Here is a 22056-nt window from a genome sequence, read left to right as displayed (position 1 = left end):
GACATGGTGGCCTGAGGACTTGAGGGCCACTGCACACACTTTGGGGGTGAAAGGGGACCACGAGCTAAGGAAGGCAGGTGGCCTCTAGAAGCTGGAAAGTGGGCTCTCTCCCAGAGCCTCTAGAAAGGAATATAGACCTGCCAATACATGATTATAGCCCAGGGAGACCCACCTTGGGCCTCTCGCCTCCAGAACTCTAAGATAATAAATCTGTATTGCTTAAGTTACTTAATTTGTGGCCATCTGTTACAGCAGCAATAGGAGACATTCGGCACAGTGGCTTAGGGCCCAGGCCCTGGAGACAGACTGTCTGGGTCTGGGTCTGTCCTCTTGATGTGTGACCGTGGGAAAATACCTTAGTCTTCCAGCTCCCCTTGCAAAATAGGGGTGATGATGCTGATAATGGTATACACAGGGTTCTGAGGAGGAAGCCAAGCAATGCATACAAATTGTTTGGCTCATAGTAAGTGCTCCAACAAATGTCTAAAAGAAAAACCGTGTTTCAACACAGCCTACAAACTGCCTAAGATTGGGCAAAAACCTCAGAGGGACAGAAGAGTAACCAGAGTGTGATGGGGCTGAGGAGAGGAGGCTTCCTGGAGGAGGCGATTTGGGACTCAGTTTGAAAGGGTCAGTGAACATTAGGGAGGGAATGAGATATGCAGAGCTCACAGGAAGGGGAGCAAATTATTGTGTTGGCAAGTACAAAGGAACTTCCCCAGGGGGATGGGAGCCTGCATTAGGGTTTGATGAGAACAAAGTTGGGAAGAGATAAAAGGTGGTAGGGAACATCTCCCCAAGCAAAATAAAATCCAGAAGCCATTAGCCAGAAACACCTGAGGTGGTGACATCAAAATTCAAAATTCCTATATAACAAAGTCAGTATAAACAAAGCTAGTGATTGCCTGACAGGATATTTGCAACAAATAATAAAGTGTTACTATCCAGTCTATATAAAGAAAGAGTTCCTGGAAATCAATAGGGAAAAAAAGACCTCCAAAAAACACCTGACGAAAAAGGACGCAGCAGATAGGAATTAACATCCGCTGAAGATAAAATGTAAATACTCCATGTGAAAAGATGTGATTAGGGCAACGCAAACAAAAACAATGAAATATTTTCACCCACTAGACTGGGAAACACCAAAAAGTTCACGAATACCCAGGGCTGGCAGGTGCCAAGAAAGAGACATCTTCACGTTCTGTGAGCCTCTGCTGGCCAACCTGGCTGGGGCTGGCAATGCCTGATGGGAGGGGTGTGCAGAATCCCGGAGCTGTGCGTGAGGGGCCCCAACCTAACCCCTCAGTGTGATGGCAGCCTTCTCCTCGTGCCCCCACGCCCCCCACTGTGAGAGGAGAGAGGAAACAGGGAGCCCGTCAGAAGGGACCTGCGCCTTGCCGGTTTGTAAGCGAGTCAGCTTCCCTGGAGGGAAGCACCAGGGCTACCGCCTGGTCCCTGGGTTCCCGCACAATGGGGGGGGGGGGGCAGCTCTGTGGTGGAGACACAGGAAGATGTGTGTCGGCAACAGCAGCTATGGGAAAGGCACTTACTCCAGAGAAAGGAACAGGCTCAGAAGGGTGAGGTAAGTGGAGAACTTAGGGCTCACACACAGGCGTTTGTACCCCCCCAAGGGGTCATGAGGCCTGCACTGACTTCTCACATGAAAACAAACCCGTGCTATTTGAGTCCCTCCTGGAGAGTTCCCTTGGACGGCCAACGTCTGGCACGTACTGTGTGCTCACCACACCCCTGCACGTCCCCGCTCTGTGTTAGACCCTTCACATGCATCTGTCTCACTGCATCCGCATAGCAGGGAAGGCAGGAACTGCTGCTGCATCCATTTTACAGAAAAGGAAGCTGAGGCTCAGAGAGGTTAAGTAACTTTCCTAGAGCCCCACAGCTGGTAAGTGGGAAAGCCGGGCTTTGAGCGTCAGGCTGACCTTCTACCACGGCTGCGTTTAAACTGTGTGTGGGTGGCCCTTTGGTGTTTGGGTTCACATACAGGGGTGCACACCTGGGGGATCAGAGAAATATAATATCTGGAGAGATGGGTGACTTAACCCATGGCAGAGACCTCGGAGCTATGCATGAGCAGATTAGGCAGACTGTAAAAATGACTTATTCCGCAAGATATTTGTGTGCAACTGGCCAAGTCGTTCAATGCACTGTGTTAACAGAACGTGATGTACTAGACAAAAAATGGTCTTCCTCTGATCTTCCATATCAGCATGTGAAAAGGTGCTCAACTGCACTAATAATAAGATTAGCTGAGTTAAAACAAGATACAATCAGCATAGACTAAAAAGAGCATTAGTGTCTGTCTAGTCAAGAATGTCCCTATAAAAAAACAAACTGGCACCATTGCTTAAGGTCCTGAACCCCAAATAAACGTGGGGGTCCCTAATACTCTCTAGAGTCAGAGGAAGGGGAAATGGCACACATGGGCAGGGTGGCGTGGTCACTCACATCCCTTAGAATGTCAGTGTCAGTGACCCTGCGGGTGGCCAGCAGCAGGAGTCTGGGGCAGTGTGTTGTCCCTGAAGGGTCTGGGTTTGGACCAAGGCTTGAAATGCACCCCCACCACTTGGCAGCTGGTAACCTTGGGTCATTTACTTAACCTCTCTGAGTTTCTGCTTCTTCATTTGTAGGAGAGGAGGAGAATTCTTCAGAGAGGACATATACCCTTACCACATAGTAGGTCCTCACCGTATTCCCCTTACCCCTCAGGCCTGGCCCTGAGACACCAGTGGCCCAAACCTCTGCTCCCCTCCCATGATGACTGTACCTTCGGCCCAGGTCTACATAGCTCCCCAGCTGACTGGCAGTGAGGGCCCACAGGATCCGAGGACACAGTGAGGCCCCGGGCCCCTTCATGTGGGCTTCTGGGAGAAGGGCAGGCCCCCTGCAGCTCCCAGTTTGATGGCTGACTCACTTACCAATGCAAACTGGGAAGGCTACCTTGCTCTGTGACACACCCAACTCCCAGACACTTCCAAATGTCCAATCTCCTCCCGGGCGGGGCTGGTTCAGCTTGGTCACCAGAGGCGCGCGCGTGCGCGCGCGCACACACACACACACACACACACACATCCAATTGTAAGTTACACTGAATTGATAAAGTACCTGGCTAATGTGGCTAGAAAAAAGCAACAAGGACTCAGGGGTCTTCACCCTGGCCTGGCCCCCCGCTCTGTGCCTTTGAGCAGATCGCCCACCTGCTCTAAGTCTGGATTTCCTCCTCTGTGAAAGGGGGATGGCAACATCTGCCAGGAAGCAGGGAAGCAAGCAAGCAGGATTGTGCTGAGGGTGTGAAAAGGGCAGGGCCTGGGTGAGAGGGGAGGCTAAGGGAGCAGGAAAGGAGAGTGGCACCATGTGGGCGTCCAGAAGGGCCGCCCTGGGAAGTGACATTCTGCCTGGAGTGTGAAGGAGCAAGAGCTCAGCACACGCCAAGGCATGGAAGTGGGGCATTTAGGGACAGGTGAGGGACATTCCTGCCAGTTTCCCTGGCTTGTGTCCCCCTATCTGTTATGGGCCAGGACAGAACACTATCTCTGTCCCAGGTCGCTCTGCCCTCCCGCCCTGCCCTCCTCTAAGTCTCTGAGTGTCAGCGACCCTCCCAGGGGGCATAGTTGCCTTTACACTAAGAACAGTGATTGCAAGGAGCAACTCAAGGATGGTGCCCAAGTCCACAGGTCACCATAGCCTGCTCTGGCCCGGGGGGAGCAAGAAATGGAGCCCGATAACTGGAACGAATACCCCAGGGGGGCCGCAGTGCCCAGAACTATGTATGGCCCTTGCATCAAAAGATGGGAAGGGCTCCGTAGGACAAAGGGCCCTCAGGACCCTCAAGTCTCAGATGGCTGTCACTGGCTTTCACATGGGGACTAGGACTGTGCAGATGACCAAATGCCCATTTTTTCCAACGTCCTCTTGAGGAGAAGATTCTGGAACCATGCCACCAGAAGGCCAAGTATTTGGGGTGTCTCATTGGTGCAGAGGCTCCCTTTCCCAATATGAAAGTGAAGTAGCAGTGAAAGTGGATGAGAAAGTACTTTGGGAGCCTTGGGAGCTCTGTACGTAAAACATAGTAGGTGTTTAATAAGTGTTGGATGGGTGGGTGGATGGATGGATGGATAGAAAGATGGATGACGGAAGGGTAGATGGATGATGGATAGACGATGAACAGATAGCTGTGCATATGAATGTATGAGAGCATGAATAAATCAGTGAGCCATTAGGCAAATGGGTGGAAAACCAAATGAGTGAAGGAATAAATAAGTGTTTGAATGAGTAAACAAGTTAGTATCTAAGTGAATGAACTTCTGGTTCAGAAGTTTAGAACAGGAAACCCAATTTGTTATCACTTTGCTTAGGCGGAGGGAACCCCTAGAAAGAATGCAAGGAGGAGGAGAGAGCACCCCGAATCTGGAGTAGACTGCACTTTCAAGGTTCTGAAAGGAAGCGCCGCCCCTCAGCTTCCTGGAGAACTGTGCGTACTCGGAGTAGGGTGAAGTGCGCCCACACTCCGGGCAACACCCCTCAGCCCCAGCTGGGCCTGGTCCCAGCCCTGGAGTATTGGTCAGGCGTGTTAGGCCACAGTGCAGTGACTCCGATCCTGGCCCTTGCCAGCACCTCCCCAGGGGAGGCTGTGATCCAGCCCACCCACTCGCTGCTGTGTTTCTTAAAAACATCAACAGCACAACATTAAGTGGCATCGCCCAGTCTAGGGAGGGCCTGGCATATCACGATGGATCTTGAGAAATATATCTCAGTTAAGAGTCAGAAAAATGGGCCACTTCCAGGCCGTGTGACTTTGGATATGTTACTTAACCTCTCTGACCCTCAGATTCTTTACCTGAAAATGGAACTATGACCCACAGGGTTGTCACGAGGATCAAGGAAGACAACTCACGGGAGGCACTCAGCACGGGGACAGGCACACAGCAGCGGGCACTAGGCCATGGCTGAGCTATGACGTCTCTTGGGGAGCCTATTATTAGAGGATCACAGGGCGTGTTTATCATATACATACACACACACACACAATCTGCCTTCTAGAACAAAATACTAAAAAGGGGGCCTCACTTCGTATCGTCAAAGGCCCGGGGGTCTCAGCCTCCCACCAGCGAAGGGTATCTTCCCACAGCACCCCCCGCAGTACCATCGAGAGCTGCTTACCTGCCAGGGGCCCCGAGGTGCTGTCTCTCCTGCCTTCTGCTCCAGGTGCTCCCAGGACTGTGACAGATGTCCTCCCTGCAGTGCTGGGCACTGTTCACTGTCCCTCAAGGGCTGAACAGCCCTCAGGAGGATCTTCTGGTTCCTCAGGAGTGGCTGGGGGCAGGATGATGGCGCTTGGTGGCTCGCCTGGTTTCCCTAGGGCAGCACAGAAGCTGAGCCCCGGGCACCGCCTGCAGCGCAGGGGGCAGAGGTGACTAAGGAGTGCGTGGGACTCCACGGAGCAGCAGTTGGAGAAAATGCCAGACAGAGCCTGAGAGAAGGTTCAGTCACAGGGGATGTTTGTTACCAAAAGTGTTTATTCAAGGTCAGGAAAGCTCCCAGGAAAACATGGGTTGCCAAAATCTCATCAGCGAGAACAAAGCACGTGTGGAGGAAGAGGTATGTGTTGGGGGTGGGGGGGGGAGGCAGAGTAAGGGGTTGCGGGAGAATATATGAAAGAGAGAATATGTGTGTGATAGGCCCTAGTAGGGCCAAGGCCTGGGGGAAACAGGCACTTTAACGTACACCCTCGGTGTTACCGTATGGTGGGGGCAACCCGGCAAAAGCTGCAAAATGTGAATGCACAGACCTCAAGTTCAATAATTTCTCCTCATGGAATTTATCCTCTAGATAGAAGCACACTTTAAGAGTTCAAGGGTATTTACTGAAGCCTTGTCGGTAAGAACAGAGACCTTGTCCAGCAAATTTGGTGGGGCTCAGCTCCCAAAGGACAGCTCTCTACACAACACAAGGAACTCAGACTTTAGCCCTAGGACAATAGGGAGCCATAGAGGGCTTTAAGCAGGGGGAGGGACTTGTTCCAAATTGTGCTTTGGATGGATCCTTCTGACAGGGCAGAAAAGGCAGAACTGGGGAGACCAAACTCTAGACGAGCTAATAATTCAGGCTCCTTGCTCTCTCCTCTGGGTAGTTTAAGAGCCTCGTTGTGACTGGTGGGATATGGGGGGGCAGAGGAGGGGACACCTGGAGGGCCTGTCCCCTTCTGCCACCAACTCTGCTGCCCCTGGGCAGCCAGTGAGGGTGTGAGGTCAGGGGATTTCTTCCAATGACAGAACACCGTGCCTCCCCACCATCTCCCCCACACTCCAGCATGGAGAAGGATTGGCACATTGGATCCACCAGGCCCTGACGGGCCTGGGCTCAACCCCAACTCCACCAGTATGACTGAGCAAGAGACTTGGCCATTCTTGCCTCATTTTCCCCATCTGTAAAATAGGGATAACCAAACACCCTACCTCAGAGAATTGTCAGGGCTAAAAACTGTTATGAACACCTGGAAAAGCACAGTACACAGTAAGTGCTTATGAAATGTGAGCTATTTTTATAACTAGGCATATGGTAAACGCTCTGTAGATATTTATAAAATGAGTGTTTGTTATTAAAATCAACCTAAAGGCTAATTAAGGAGGGAGTCTGAAATTGGAGAAAGGAAGTTGGCAGCAAGATTCCCCCATCCTTTGACCAGATGGGAGAGAGTCAGGGAGTCCCGGAGATGATCAAGGGCAGTTGAAGTCAGTGCCGGGGGTTAGGCCCAGGCCCCATAGCTTGTTCAATGAATGGACGCGGCCAGCCCTGCAGGCTTGTTAGGGGTCTCCTGAGCACAGGAACCTCCTTGTTTCTTTAATATGGACCCACACCTCCTGGCCCAGCCCTGTCCTAGGACTGCCTCTGAATTCAGTTGGCCAACTTCTCCCTTTGTGCCTGCTTATCCCATCTTCACAGACTTGGGCTCCTCCCCGGGGATCCTGGGAGGTCGTCTGTAGTGGGCGAAGAGCTGGGTCCTTTGGAGGCTTTTGTGTGTCCATTGGTGGAAGAGACGAGTCGGGGATCCCAGGGAAGCACCTCCCTTGGCAGTCTTCTTCCCTCCCCGGTCGGTCTCTCCCATCCACCTTGGCCACTGACCACTCTGCTGACTCCAGGAAAACCAGGCTGGAAAAACATGGAAGGTTGGGTCTAGGGATGACAATGGAATGAAAGAGTGAGAGAGGAACAGATACACAATGCGGTGGGCTCTATATATAAATGAGACAGGATTCTTGAGCAGAATCCAAAAAATCTCCTTTTCTTACCCCACTAATTATACACAAAACAGGACAGGCTACATTATTTGTGGGCTCATTAAAAAATGAACGTGTGGGGCCCCTCATTCAAAAATTAAGAATTTTAAGACAAGTAGCAACAGAACATTAAACCAAGCATGAGGCTCTTCTGATCATGGAACTTCATGGGACTACACAAGTTACCACCCACGAAGCTGGTCCTGAACACAAAACTGTTGAGCGCATGCACATGTGTATGTGTCTCTAGGGAAAGCACGCTCAACTGTCAAGGTCATGACCCACAAAAGTTAAGAATCAGTGTAACTGAGGTTAAGTGAGGGTCCCTGCTTCTCACTCTACCTCCTTTCTCTACTCAGACAGGCAGGGGCTCCACATTGTGACCCACAGTGGGCACAGGGGGGATTAGTGACACGTTGCATCAGCTGACTTGGAACAGGGTAGGCCACAGTGGCTGTGGGAACAGAGGCAAGTGGATGCATGAGAGACAGAGTTTAGGACTTACTGATGGACTGGATGTGGGCTGAAAAGAAAAGGTGTCTATGGTTCAAGGAATGAGACCAACCAATGGAGGCGCTGTTCACAGAGATGGAGAGAAGCTGGCAGAAGAGCAGGTGCTGTGTTTTGCTTTGTTGGGTAGCCAAGGGAACCAAGACTCCCATTCTAGCCATGAAAATGTGTCAGGCAGATAATAGAGCTGAGAAGGAAGACAAGAGCATCAGGGTCGTTGGCATAGGAATGACATTTAACTCTACTGAAATGGAGGAGGCCTTTCCAGGTTTCCAGGTGCCAGAGCCCTGTTCCTTTGGGCAAATTGCTTAACTCCACTGCCACTTAGAGTCCTCGTTTGCAAAATGGAGGTAAGAATAATAGCCTCCTCACAGGATTTCATAAATGAGCTTGTGAAAGGGAAATGCTATGCACAGGCCCTGGTAGCTATTAAGGTATCCAGTGAGAATCAGCCATCGTGATCATCATCATCATGTCATTCCTTCGACGAGTATCCATTGATCCCCCATTGTGTGTCAGGCATTGCCGGGAGTGCTCTGGATTTGGATGCATCAATCATTGAGCATGTCAGAAGGTGGTAAGTGCTACCACATAAGACAATCTAGAGCAGGCTAAGGGGTACATTTGAGCTCAACCTCAGAGATGAAGGAGTGCACCAACTGGATGTGGGGGAGAAGAGTTCCAGGCAGAGGAAATAGCCAGTGCAAAGACCCTAAAGGAGGGTGGTGGGAGGTGAGGTCACACAGGTAAAGGGTAGGGGATCTTTGTGAAGGAACTCTTCATGGCAGAAGAGCCTGGTCCTCCAACATGGCAAAAACAGGTCTCCAAGAGAATGAGGCAGAGTGTTCCCCAACATGGCGGAGACGACAAATCTCTCCAGCATGGTGGAGGGAACAGACCTCCAACACAGCAGCTGCCCTTGGCTTTGGGTAGGACCCGAGGCTTCCCCTACCTGCCTCCCGCCTCCACCAGTCCCCAGAAAGGTCTCACCTGGCTGAAAAGGCTCACCACAGGGCTTCTCCTCCTCTTGACTATTGATTGTCCCCTCCCAGCAAAACATAAGCCTCCAGGGCTCCCAGTCAACGCATAAATCTGAGTCATTTTCCTCTGAATCTGTGGAGGTAGAAGACAAGGCCTCTTGGGTGGTTACATCCTGTCTTCTACCTCTGACCCAAAATGAGCCCCCTGCCAGGCCCAGGCATCCCTGAGACCAATGGGCCAAGGCAGAATTATGACTTATGGGACAGCTCAGAGATCTCAGAAGACCTCAGAAGGACCTTGAAGGTGACCAGGGACCAAAACAGTTGTCCTATGACTCAGAAGGTGGCTGTATCTACCTAATAGGGAAGGGCCCTAGAGGAGAGCAAATGACCTACCTGTATTGGGTGTGGTCCAAGGGGGGGGCACTGAGGAGACACAAACTCAACCATTGACCCATCCATCCGTTTGTCCACCAGTCTGTTTATTAACAAATATCTGAGTGTATACATGCAATGATTTCCACTACAGCACTGTTTTGTGGTGCAGCATGCACAAGCAATAAAATACCCTGGAAACTGTGTATCTCTGTGTGTGTGTGTGTGTGTGTGTGTGTGTGTGTCCATCACAGGAGATCTGGTTGATGGAAGTGTAGGACACTTGCACCGCATAAAGAGCTGGCCCATCCATCCAATGGCAAGTCAGAAGCTGTTAAGACAATTGCAGTGAGATCTGTAGCTTTCAACTTGCAGGAGGTCTATGAAATATTACAAGCAACTTTCAGAGAAATATATAGTAGGATCTCCTCCCTTTTTTTGAAAAACAAGTAACAATCCTGCCCTTTCCCCAATTTTTTTTGGAAAACCTACATGTGTTATTAAATAGGTGCATGGGCTTGTAAACATGGCTTATCTTGAGAAGGTGAGGTCAAGGAGAAAGGAGAGGAGATGGGGGAGGTTCTTTCTCTTACTGTACTTGTAAGATGTTTCACTGGTTGCAGATAAGGAGGCTGAAGAGAGCCCTCAGCTTGCAGACCAACAGCAGGAGACAGAAAAGGCAGTCTCAATTTCCTCATCTGTAAAATGGGCATATTACAGCCTCTTCTACGATGAGGGTTAACTTAAGTAGAATGTGTGTGTAAATCAGGTGTTCAACAAAGTCGCAGTTATGATTTAAAAATCAGTGGGAAGCTTTGAAGGGACTGCTCTTCACTACAGATAGGGATTGTTTTATAAACACGTGAGATATGCTAACTGTTCTGCATGCATTTTTCTCATTTAATCCCGTGAACAACTTCGAGAGGCGATAACTAGTTATTTGTATTTTACAGATGAGGATGGCTCGGAAAGGTGAAATGTCCAGGCTCACAGCCAGGAAGCGGCAGTGCTGGACTCACATCAGCCTCCTGGCACCGCCCCCTCCCACCCCACCCCCAACCCCCGCCCGCAGTTCCATCAGGTGCGCTTGTTTGAGGTCAGGGAATTCAAAGGTAGCTTTGAAGGACCACCATGAGGGTGGGCAAGACCCTCAAAAGGCACGTTTCGGCCTTAAATCCATCTTGTTAGAGGCTCCCCTTCTTCCTTCGGCAAATTCCTTTCCAGTCGCAAAGGAAATGTCCTCAGCAGAGCATCTCTCGCTTGAAGGGCACCATGTGGCTTCATCCTCTGTCTTCACGTCATGGTCCGGGATTGGTGTTGTCCCCACCGGCCAGGGCTTCTCCAGGGCTCAGTCACCCACAACTCTTCTTGCCTCAACGGCAATCTTGCCAGGCAGTTCCCTTCTCCCCACGACGCTCCCCTGGCTGCTTGAGAAGGCAGGTCTGTTTGAGAAGGCATGTGGCACTCCCTGCTCACGCCGTCTGCCTTCTGGGCCCTGGCACTGCCCTGCGGAGCCGGGCCGGCTGGGGGTGGGGAGGGGCAATCAGAGCTCGCCCTGCTTGCTTTTCACACTGGACTGCAGGTCAAACTGATCGCAGTAAAAAGATCCAAAGCAGAAGAGCAGAGCACAGGCCAGGGTGTCCCGAGAACCAGCTCCCTCAACTCCTGGCAGGCCCAGACCCCTGGCATGAGGACAGAGCCGATGCAGTGACACCAAGAGCTCCCAGAAGACTGGGGGCCTGAGGGAAGACTGCTCCCCTCACAGTCTGGTCATTGCACATTACCGAAGGCCTCATTGCCAAGGGCCATCTGAGATGTCTGGGGAAGCCTGACGACAGGGCAGGCTGTGGATGGTTTTAGAGCAGGGCCTTCAGGGACAAGGAATTGCTGGAGATTAGCGCCTTAGACCTTGGGTAAGGTGTCTCCTCACGTCCAGAGGAACCATCCAAAGCCATGCCGATACGTCCTCCTGCCTTGACAAAGAGCAAACACTGACTGGATTATTTCTCAGCCTATGAGCACCTACTAGGTGCCACAGGTATACATGTACTGGATACCCTACCCTTGACACGCATCTCTCCCCAGCCCCAACTGGAAGGGACCCTTGTTATCTCCGTTCTGTCGATGAGAAACCCAAGGCTCAGAGAGGACTTGCCCAAAGTCACAGAGCTGGTAGGCGGCAGAGCCAGGATGTGACACCAGATAAGCGGCGCTCATAGGTACTTCGTAGGTGTGTGGCCTGGGCATGCTGCTTCTCTCCCCAAGCCTCAGTTTCCTCAATTGTACCATAAGAATTACTTCGCAGGGTTATTCTGAGGATTAAATGAAATTATGCGCATCAGTGTTTAACACAAGCCTTTGCACAGTGTAGAAAAAATGCTGGCAATTATATTAAGGGGCAAGGTTAAAATCTGAGCCTACGTTTCCTAGACTCTGGAGAGACGTCATTTATAGCCACACAGACAAGTGCTCTGACCCACCGGCCACCAGCCCGCTGTCTGGGTTTCGTCCCTCAGGCGGGCTGCAGTCTACCCTGGGAATACGAGAACATATTTTATTTTTATTTATTTATTTATTTTTTTTTTAATTTATTTCTAGGAGAGAGAGAGAGGGAGAGACAGCGTGAGCAGGGGAGGGTCAGAGAGAGAGGGAGTCACAGACTGAAACAGGCTCCAGGCTCTGAGCCGGCAGTCAGCACAGAGCCTGACGCGGGGCTCAAACCCACGAACCGCGAGATCATGACCTAAGCGAAAGTCGGACGCTCAACCGACTAAGCCACCCAGGCGCCCCATGAGAACATATTTTAAATAGACGTTTTCTGGACACTCTCGCCAGGAACTCCCAATAATGGCGCCACTACCAGCACCCCACATCTGAGAGCATGGGGTGCGTTTGGGGGTGAACCGTGTACCCGTCTCAACGCCGTGTGGCCACAGCTGGCAGCATGTCGGCACCCTCCCCGCCCAGCTGGCCAAAGGTCACGGAGCTGAGGAGCAGGAGGTGGGAGGTCAAGCGTCCCCTAGGAAGAGACATAGGATACCTGAGGAGCAGAGGGTCACCCCTGCCACTGGCCCCCAACTTCCCTCACGGCCAGCTTCACCCCGCCTCCTGCTCCTCATGGAGGCATGCTGAGCTCGGGGCAGTGTCAGCCAGCCTCGGTGATCTTGCGTCCCAGAGAACCCAGATCCTCCCTGAGGTACAGTCTGGGAAGAAAGCAGTGTGGGTGGTCTCTGGACCCGTGATAAAGGCCTAGGGCTGCCATATCCCATTGTGTAAGCGGTTTACTGCGCAAAAACTACCCAGTTGAGGGAGCAGGAGGGGCTGAAATCTTCCCCCAGCCTTGTGCCCTGGGTATATTCACAGGAGACGGGCCCCTTTTACTGCTTCACCTGCCCAGAGGGGCCACCTCTTTCTGATTCGTACCAAAGACCTTCTGTGCTAGCAGTGGCCCTCAGGGGGCACAGGTGTGCACACGCACATACTGCTTCCCGAACTTGGGGACTCACTCTTGGCCTCTAGGTTAAGAAACGAAACTACTCAATTAATCCTTTCCCCTACAGGCAACTGCTTGTCTCAGCCAGCCCAGCGGTTAAGGTTAAAGCGCAGGAAGGAAATCCCTGTCTCCGCCATTGCTTCAGGACCCCCTGCCGGGCCCCAGGATTAGGGCCCCACCGAGCAGCTCACCTTGGCTAAGTAAGAAGCGTAGCCAGACGATCAGCAAGACCAACAGCAAGCCCACGGGCAGGCAGAGCCAGAAGACCAGGAAAGAAAATGTGAGGTCGTCCACCAGCGGCACCAGCGGGTACTTCATGGTGCGTGTGTGGCGAAGCCGGGCCTGCCTGTGCTGGGCTGGCAGGGCTGCCCTGGGGACCTGGTGGGCCGGGCCACACTCTGCTCTCACTCAGCCCAATTGTGACTGGGTGGGTGACGTAATAAGGAAGCCACGGGTCCTTCAGACAAAGGGAGAGCTGTTCTGCACTAGTGCTTTGGGACTGGGGGCTGGCGATCAGTGGCAGTGGAGACGGTTTGGCTGAGAACAAAAGCCCAGGCTTCCAGGCAGGCCGGCGCGGGTTTGAATCCCTGCTAAGACGCTAGGGGTTCATGAACACCTCCTCAGGTCCTCTTGTAAGATGGAAATAATTCTTACCTCACCGAGCTGCTAAGAGCAGGAATAAATGACAGAAGGAGCATCGCCCTCGGGGGGCATGCATGTATTCTGAGGTCACAGATTCCCTCAGGGGTCAGCTGGATCCCGGGTCCTGTCACTCTGGCGACAGGTGCCTACATCAGCACCTGGGGCAGGGACAGGGGCTGTGGCAGCCTGGGTGGAGCGCGGTGCATCTAAAGCAGGCGGCTGTCACCACTTCAGGCAGTGAGTGCCGGGTGGGAAAGGCAGGTCAAGTATCACCACATCTCCGGGGCGCCCGGGTGGCTTAGTCGGTTAAGCGTCCGACTTTCGCTTAGGTCACGATCTCGCTGTTCGTGGGTTCGAGCCCCGCGTCGGGCTCTGTGCTGACTGCCAGCTCAGAGCCTGTGACTCCCTCTCTCTCTGACCCTCCCCTGCTCACGCTCTCTCTCTCCTAGAAATAAATAAAAATATTAAAAAAAAAAAAAGTATCACCACATCTCCTTTTCCAAGAGAAGCCCCCAAATCCTCATTCTTCAGTGAATTCTCCCAATTTAGAATTGTTGCATCAAACACTTAAAACACCATTGGCTAAACAAAAACAGGTCTGCTGGGCCAGCCTGCGTCACTGGACTGCCATTTAAAAACTTTCTAACACACGACAGGCCCTCAATAAATGACTATTTCATCTGGAAGCTTCTGTACCTCTCCTTACGAGTTTTCAGTGAGGGGCTTCTAAGGCGTCGGCCTTGCTCCTTTGTGTCCCAGATAGGGACACAAGACTCTCAAAAGCCATTCTTTTCTCTTCCCATCTCCTCTGTCATTCATCCATTCATGAAGAAGTTGGTACACCTCCATGTGCAAGGCCCTGTGGCAGAAGGAGGCTCTGGACCTCCCGGGTCCCAAATCCCTGCAGTGAAGGGAGACTCTGGTCAGACGGGGAACCTGACACGGATGACAAGATCACAGGCGGAACGGAAAGGCTGCTGCTGGTGGAGGGGAGGGAGGCATGAGCCCTCTCCTGTCCAAGAGGGTCCTGGACTAGCTGCCCAGGCACTACAGGCAGTGCCTGGGAAACACGCCAATTCCTACACTCCCCCTGCTCTGAGTCAAACTCCAGGTGAGGCCCGGACGCGACGTGTTCAGGAGCAGCCAGTCTGATGCAGCCCGGATTTGGGCATCCCCGCAACTCATGGAGCATGGGCTGGAGAGTCAGGCAGACCCAGTTCCAGGCTGGGAGAGCAGGCGCGAGAAGTGGGTGGCAGGCCTGGGGGAGAGACATGGGGCGGAAGGACGCTCTTAAAAGACACCTGCTCAGGGAGAAGGGCAAGTGGAGCCAGCCACAGAAAAACAGGGAACGGGTGGCAAGGCAGGGCAGGGGAGTGGAGGGGAGAGCTGGAGCTTGGAAGCCAGTGGTTTGAAACAGTTTTAGCCCAGTGTTGGGATGACTGGAGCCCCCAGAGGAGGAAGCTTGGGCAGATGGCATTAGAATGAGTGTCTAAGAAAAACAGTGCCTTGGCAGGCTGTGCCACTCAGAGTCCAGAGGCCAAGACCAGGAGTGGTCTGGGCTGAGGTTGGGGGGGATCGGGTGGGGGAATCTCTTGGCACTGGGTCCTGAAGAGGCCGGGGTCAGAAAGGGCTGAGTGGCACTGGTGGGAAAGGTTTGAATACACATTTTCTTGCCAGAGCCCAAAATAGGACCACTGTGCAATCAGCCCAAGGACACACTTCCTTGGCCGCCATGGACCAGCCAGAGTCCTGCGGGCAGAGCAAGCATGGACACACAACTGCAGGGGACGCGGCTCCCGGCCCTGGCTTCCAGGAGTTGGTTGCAGGGGTCGCACATTAACGTCCCGTCGTGGCAGTGCCAGGCTGGAAGAGACTCTTGACAGAGGCCTGCACCCACACCGTTCTCATCACTGGTTCCTCGAGTGGTATAACCACCCACGCGGATCTAGGCAGGAAGGTGCTCATCGCGCTGCATGGAACCTCTATAACCAGCCCTACTCACAGGGACAGCGGGTGGCGCGGGATGACCTCCCCTGCGTCTCTTCCCTTTCCTGACTGGAGCCCTGGCAGAGCCCGTATTTTCGGCAGCCAGAGAGCAGGGCCGGCACTTCCGTGTTCCTAAGACACAGCCAGCCAGGCCCTCGGTGAACACTAGCGCCTGGATGGTGGGCTTCTGTTGGTAGTGCTTCCACTGCACAAACCCTGTGGTAACTCTGTTCAGTGACAGAGAGTAACCGCACCTATCGAGGTGATCGATTCATAGTGTATAAAAATAGCAAATCATGGGGCGCCTGGGTGCCTTAGTCGGTTAAGCGTCCGACTTTCGCTTAGGTCATGATCTCGCGGTTCGTGGGTTCGAGCCCCACATCGGGCTCTGTGCTGACTGCCAGCTCAGAGACTGGAGCCTGTTTCAGTCTGTGACTCCCTCTCTCTCTGACCCTCCCCTGCTCATGCTGTCTCTCTCTCTCTCCTAGAAATGAAGAAAAAAAAAAAATAGCAAATCATTATGTTATACCCTGAAACTAAGACTGCGTGTTTAGCGTGATTCAATTAAAAATTATTTTTAAGAATTAATCCAATTTTGAGTATTCTGTGAAACTCTACAAAAGCAGGGTAAAAACCCACAGATCTAAATCATGACAGTCAGCCAAAGCAGAGCACGCGCACCCTGGAAACAGAAACTAGAAACACCCATTGCAGGAGTCAAACTTCAGCCTGTAACCAAAAGCACACAAAACATTGTTAGATAAGAATCTCCTTAAAATTTAATTGACTAAATGTATTACATTCAATATTCCATGGGTTTCTTCTGGACAAAGGATCGGCATAAATACAAACAAGCCTCTGGGCCTTCTTCCCTAACTGATGAAGAGAAAACACAGGAGGCGAGGGGACTCGGATACACCTTCGTATTTACATTTCGCCTTTACTTTACAGTTCAGTGCCAGAAATATTTACAGAAAATACAATAAGAAAAAGATCATGTCTTGGCAACATACCGAAATTCATACAAATTGTATATATGATTTCAAGCAAATAATGATACTGCTTATTTTTTAGCCACAACTGCCAAGCCCTTCAGAGGAGAAAGATGTTCTTGGTCACTGCAAGAGGCAAGGACTTGGGAAACTTGGTTTGCTTCAACAAATATTTATTGGGCGCCTACTATATGCAAGGCACTGTGGAATCCCAAATTACACCTTTTCCCTCACCATTAAAAAAAGAAAAACATCTGAAGAATGTGAGTTGACACTCTGAGAAAAACACTATACAGTACATGGCTTCTTCAGCTACTGAGAACCCACAGTTAGATTCCACATTTAGCGGGTGGATCACCTCCAATCTCTCCATCTCAGGAAAAGAGGCTGTCGTGGAAATCCTTAAAACAGGTAATCTAAATTCAACCTACTGTTTCATGTAAACACAGAAATCAATTCTTTTTAGGAAGATAGAACCTGAATGGGTTTTAAAACGCTGAATGGGGAACCACTGCCAGCAGGAGTGTCACATCTACCACGTATCTTTGAGCAAGGCTGATTCCCACTCTGGGTAAAGTTCCACCTTCCAACAGAAATAAATACTCTTGAAGACTCCGTCTCTCTCAAAATCACTCTGTGGAGCCTGATAAATGCTTCCCCAGAGTGTGTAGAAAGTAACCATTCACAAAGGCTTCATACGCACAACCCATGGACAACTGACATTACTGGCCAGAGATGCAGGTTTTTGTTGTTCGTTTGTTTTGCGTTTTACGGAAGTCCAGAGGAGAAGGGGCTGCCCTGAAACCGAGGACCTGGGCATGGAGGACAGCAGTGCACCTACACGGCAGGGCAGCCCCCCACGAAGCCATCCCATGCAGAAGGCCAGTGCTAGGCAGGAGGAGGTCTCAGGAGGAAGCACGGGACAAAAGCGGGAGCTGGCTGAACAAGAAAAGGCAAAGCTTCCTGTCACCAGTGCTCCCAACCAGAAAAGAGGAGTAAAGCCCCCATCTCCCAAATGGGAAAATGGACTATGAGGGGCTACCTGTCTCTGTCCCTTGGGTAATGCTGTCCTCACCAAATGGCACACTCAGCCGCCCCCTCATACACCTGTCAATGTAGCAACTGCACTGTTTAACCCACAGACCAAAGTGGTCCTGGCTTCCCTTCGAGGTTATGAATACAGGCTGGCAACTTTATCAAGTGGACTACTGAAAGTTAACACTAGGGACTAGATCTGATCATTAAACTCAAAGTGATTTTTAACAAAGGCAGTTGGGTGAACTTAGTCACCATGAACTCAAACCCATACCAGTGAAAGGTTCCAAGGGTTCTTACTCCCTTTTCAGGTTGATGTTATCTTGAGCAGAAGGGACAATTCCACACTTAGCACCTCACGAGGTATATGTACCCTCTATTTTGTTTGTGCTGTACACAGTGGGGGGTTCCAGGCCTTTGGGGGCTGCACAGCTCTGAAACACCCCTCCTTCCCTGGGAGACCGATCACAGCATCTTCCAGACGATACAAACTGCATTCGACACAATTATTCACGTATCAAAGCCACTAGCATTACATAGAGTTGCCAGAAACTAGAGCAAACTAAAGGATCAGGAGGCCTACCCCCAGCACACACATCACCGTATGGTTTTCTGACAGTAAAACTACGCTAAAGGGAAAAGTTTTATCTGAAGAATCACACCGACGAAGTACACCTACATCAGTTATTTTTAACCTCTGGAATGTTACAAGTTGCATATCAATTTAGGCCTTCTTTGTTCATGTCAACTAGGAAAAGGGCCCATTTTTCCCTTGAAATGCCAACCTGGAATTTCCATGGAAGTTGTTAAGCCTCACCTTATACCTGCTGAGTTAATAAAACATTTTTAGGGTAGAGTTTATTTATCTTTAGCATACCCCCTCCCCATACTACCAACTGGAAACATTGATTTATTGCCCAGATTAAAAAGAAAATCAGTTATTCAATAATATAATACCCTGAATGGAAACTGGAGTCATAGAAGGAGGAGGTAACCTTTACCTGAGCTTAAAACAAACATGAAGAAAAAGGTACAGCAAACTTAAAACCAAGAGCTGCTACGATACCCACATTTCTTGCTCACAGATGACAAAATACATACTTTTGGAACAGAAATATCACAGGGAACTAGGCTCTCCACTATCCCCCACCATTTAACTAACTCCCCAAACATCAAACCAAACACGCCACTGCAGCCCTGACCTGTAGAGTCTACTGACACCAGAGTTCAAGTGGGAAACCACCCCAACACAGCTGTGATCACTCCTCTTTGGACCTTAAGTGTCAATTATTTTCTTAACATAAAATAATCTTAATAAAGAAGAAAGCACGTAAGAACAGGAAAAATGAGCAGTGTACACTCTAGCACTGTAACAGGAATCCTTGGAAGGATGTTCTGGGTCTGGCCACCTCAAAACATTTATCCCTGGCAGAAAAGTAGCAGCGAGGTAACAGAAGTATTTCCCAAACCCAGGTAGGGATTTGTTGTGCCTTCAGCTGGCAAAAGTCCAGAAAATATGACAACAACAGCCATTTTTAACAGCAGCCACCCAAGGGGGTGGTCACTAATGTTTGTCAATTATGATGAAATCCAGCAGCTCTCTGGGAGAGATCTGAATTAGTTGCGTTGAGAGGCTATTTCCCAAACCCAAATTAGAATCCTTCATAAACTGCAGTTTCCTGCTTGGTCCTGAAATAAGAGACAATGGATGAAACCAAATAATTTTCAACCCTTGTTGCCAATTTACATTTCTCAAAATTGAAGCAAGAAATTGCCAAAGAATCACAAATGTTTAGCCTGTCATTATGTCCCCACATCACATAACAGTGGAGAGAGTGGAGGCATCACTGCTGTCTTACAACTCTTAACCCCACAAATGCCACCTGTGTCCCCGTTAAAGGACAGGGCCATGCCACCATTTTAGATCTGCTCCTAGGCTGCCCAGAAACTGAGGCCTTCAGACAGATCTGTGCAATAATGAGGACTAGAATGTTGTGAATGTGGAGAGGAAACATGAAATATTTTAATGTCAGGCTTCTTATCTAAACAAAAAACATTTATGCTTGTTTCTGTCAGTTGGGACAGCTGGACGACAAAAGGACTTATGAATGGGCAGAAAGCTGAGATTTCTTTCCTTCTCCTCCATGCTATCATCAACATTGAGTCTTTAAACGTCCTGGAAGATTCTGAGACAGATTTTAATTCTGAACACAACCTCCTAAAAAGTGAAGTATAAAACTATCTTCAACTTCTAATTGGCAAATTTGAAACTACCAATGCACGTGTTTAACTGAGATGCATAAAGCCCTTCTCCTCAAAAGGCTTGAATTTAACTAAAATTGTCACTTTTAAAAGAAAGTTTATGGCTAAAATGTTTATCATCATTACCAGCAGGAATATGATTGTGTCTGGGTGCCCATTTCACTAGAAAGCCTGAAGTCTTCTATCAAATGGGTTTCTAATGTGTTTCTTCTATTCTGGTGATTAAACAGTAAGCTCTTGGGGAGTGATTTGTTTTTCTTTTTACAGTGATCACCTATCAAATTGTTTTGCTCTGATATCATAGCCCCAAACAGGAGTTCAACAGTCCTAGACAGAGTGTCTAAGAAGTGCAGTTCTTGAGTCCAACCTCCTGGAAAAGTGAAGTATAAAACTCTGGCTCCAACTGCTTGTTCCGGTACTTGTTGACAATGTCAGTGATTTTCTGTTTCCGGCGGACATGTGGTGGACTGTAGGAGTCACTCTCCAGCCTCTTTCTTCTACAAATATTAATTACAGTCTGCCTCACCAGGAAACCTTGAAAACAGAGAGTATTGAAATCAGCATGAATAACCAGCATGAATTCATCTGGGTGAATTATCAGTATTCAAGTGAACTACCCTCTGCAAAGTCAAACCTATTTCATTTCATTTGTGAAACTCCCCATCCCTGGAGAGACAAAACTGCTAGCAGAGCTACATAGTGACAAGGGAAAACAGAAGCAAACATCTGGTCTGACAACCCATTTCCTGCCCTGGATTATAAAACAGCTACCTGCATTTTCCAGTACTGAAAGTTTGCGATTTATTGTTCTGCTTGTACTTAAACAGATCAAGCGCAGTTAGGACAAAACATGCTTCCTATTTACAAGAACCATAATATTTTCTACATAAGGGATCGATTACGTAATATCACCATTTCCTTATTTCTACTTCTTCTCAGTTCATAAAAAATGTTTAAATAAATAAATAAAAGAGAGAAACCTTAACTCTTCAGCCATTTATGAAGACCTTACCAAGTGCTCGCCTGCTGACAATCATCCCATCCACAAGAGGGATGACCATGTTAAATTTTCCAGTGGCTCCTTGAATTTTTATTCGGAATAATCCAGTGTTTAAAGGGTGGATAAAGATGACAGGAACTTCTTTTTCAAGAGTTGTAGATCTTAAGAAAGGGAAAGAAAACTTCTTTTACCCCAGACATATAAAAGCTGAAGTCCCGCATGTGTAATATAAGAATATTAAGGAGGGGCGCCTGGGTGGCTCAGTAGGTTAAGCGTCCGACTTCAGCTCAGGTCATGATCTCACGGTTCGTGGGTTTGAGCCCTGCATCGGGCTCTGTGCTGACAGCTAGCTCAGAGCCTGGAGCCTGCTTTAGATTCTGTGTCTCCCTCTCTCTCTGACCCTCCCCTGCTCACACTGTCTCTCTCTCTCTCAGAAATAAATACAACATTTAAAAAATTTAAAAAAAAAGAATATTAAGAAAACCTGAAGCCAGGCATTTTTTTGTTTATTTATATATTTTGAGAAAGAGAGCAAGTGTGTGCACATGCACATGATCGGGGAGGGTAGGAGAGGGGTGAATCCCAAGCAGTCTCTGAGCACATAGCGCACAGCCTGATGCGGGGGCTTGATTTCATGAATCATGAGATCTTGACTTGAGTTGAAGTCAAGAGAAGCTTAACCCAGGCGCTTCACTGCCAGGTTTGATGCAGTCTGAGAACAGCCAACATGTCAGTCTGCTCAGATCCTCCTTCTGGGAGCCCATGTTGCTACCCCCTACTAACATGTAGCCCTAAATGCCCATTACTGGGGTGGGCTTTACAAACTGACAAAAAAAAAAGAGGGCTAAAAAATGTGTTTTAAAACCACTAGAGACACAGGGTGGAAGGAAAGGCAGAAAAGTCTCTGGTGAGGAGCTAGGAATCTAGCAACCAGCTATGGGACTTTCACTTAGTTCCTCCTTCTTGTAGTGAATAATCCAGGGGTGGCTAAAGTGCCCAGAACTTCTCCAGTCAATGCTGGAATCTCAGAGCAGAAGTGGGGATCTAGTTTAGGCCCACTACGGGGATCTCCGATCTTTTTTTCAGGGGTGAGGGGAGGAGGCTGGGCCAGCTGTGTCCTCCTTAGCAAAGGTGATAAAAGGCTGTATCTTGGCAGGGCCAAAGCCTCAGAGTAGGTAACAGGTGTTAATGTCACAGTTTCACCTTTAGAAGCCAGAGATACACATCACACTTGGGGTTATGTTATTGCATCTAGAGGTATCCATGTTATTACTCTGTGATACTTGTTACATGCTGGCCTTTCTGTTTTTTGTTTTCAATACAATGAGCTTTCTTTCTAAGTAGATAAAGTGATTCTGGCCAAAGCAACACTGAGTCACTTTTCAATATGTTATATAAAAGTCAATCCTGTAAGTAATTCTGTCAGCAAGACACACTGTTGATTTTGTTAGTCTACCAACAAAATACGATTTTTACAGTCTAGTCA

At 49.5% G+C, this 22056-nt stretch overlaps 2 protein-coding genes across 8 annotated transcripts in view; both read right to left on the bottom strand.

Annotated features, from left to right (window-relative positions):
- Nucleotides 1-13264, bottom strand: part of ADIG (adipogenin) — a 30900-nt gene extending 17636 nt beyond the window's left edge. For 2 of the 5 annotated variants that reach the window (XM_039227172.1, XM_039227173.1), the window contains exons 1-3: nucleotides 12845-13264; nucleotides 8796-8918; nucleotides 5179-5331 (exon numbers count right to left, since the gene is read on the bottom strand). In XM_039227172.1, coding sequence (XP_039083103.1) covers nucleotides 5273-5331; nucleotides 8796-8918; nucleotides 12845-12971 — 309 coding nt within the window. In that variant the 5' untranslated portion in view covers nucleotides 12972-13264 and the 3' untranslated portion in view covers nucleotides 5179-5272. Of the gene's footprint in view, nucleotides 1-5178; nucleotides 5332-5516; nucleotides 7192-7800; nucleotides 7993-8795; nucleotides 8919-12844 lie in introns of those variants that run through there. The other 3 variants (XM_039227174.1, XM_039227171.1, XM_039227170.1) reach the window with 3 other exon arrangements.
- A 2773-nt stretch (nucleotides 13265-16037) lies between these two features.
- Nucleotides 16038-22056, bottom strand: part of RALGAPB (Ral GTPase activating protein non-catalytic subunit beta) — an 88970-nt gene continuing 82951 nt past the window's right edge. For all 3 annotated transcript variants that reach the window (XM_039227060.1, XM_039227062.1, XM_039227061.1), the window contains exons 29-30: nucleotides 20583-20731; nucleotides 16038-20104 (exon numbers count right to left, since the gene is read on the bottom strand). In XM_039227060.1, the coding sequence (XP_039082991.1) occupies nucleotides 19911-20104; nucleotides 20583-20731 (343 nt within the window). In that variant the 3' untranslated portion in view covers nucleotides 16038-19910. The remainder of the gene's footprint in view (nucleotides 20105-20582; nucleotides 20732-22056) is intronic.

This window comes from Hyaena hyaena, unplaced genomic scaffold, assembly GCF_003009895.1.
Source record: "Hyaena hyaena isolate Hyena2069 unplaced genomic scaffold, ASM300989v1 scaffold_25, whole genome shotgun sequence".
Lineage (NCBI taxonomy): Eukaryota > Metazoa > Chordata > Mammalia > Carnivora > Hyaenidae > Hyaena > Hyaena hyaena.
This window is presented reverse-complemented; position numbering and strand designations above follow the sequence as displayed.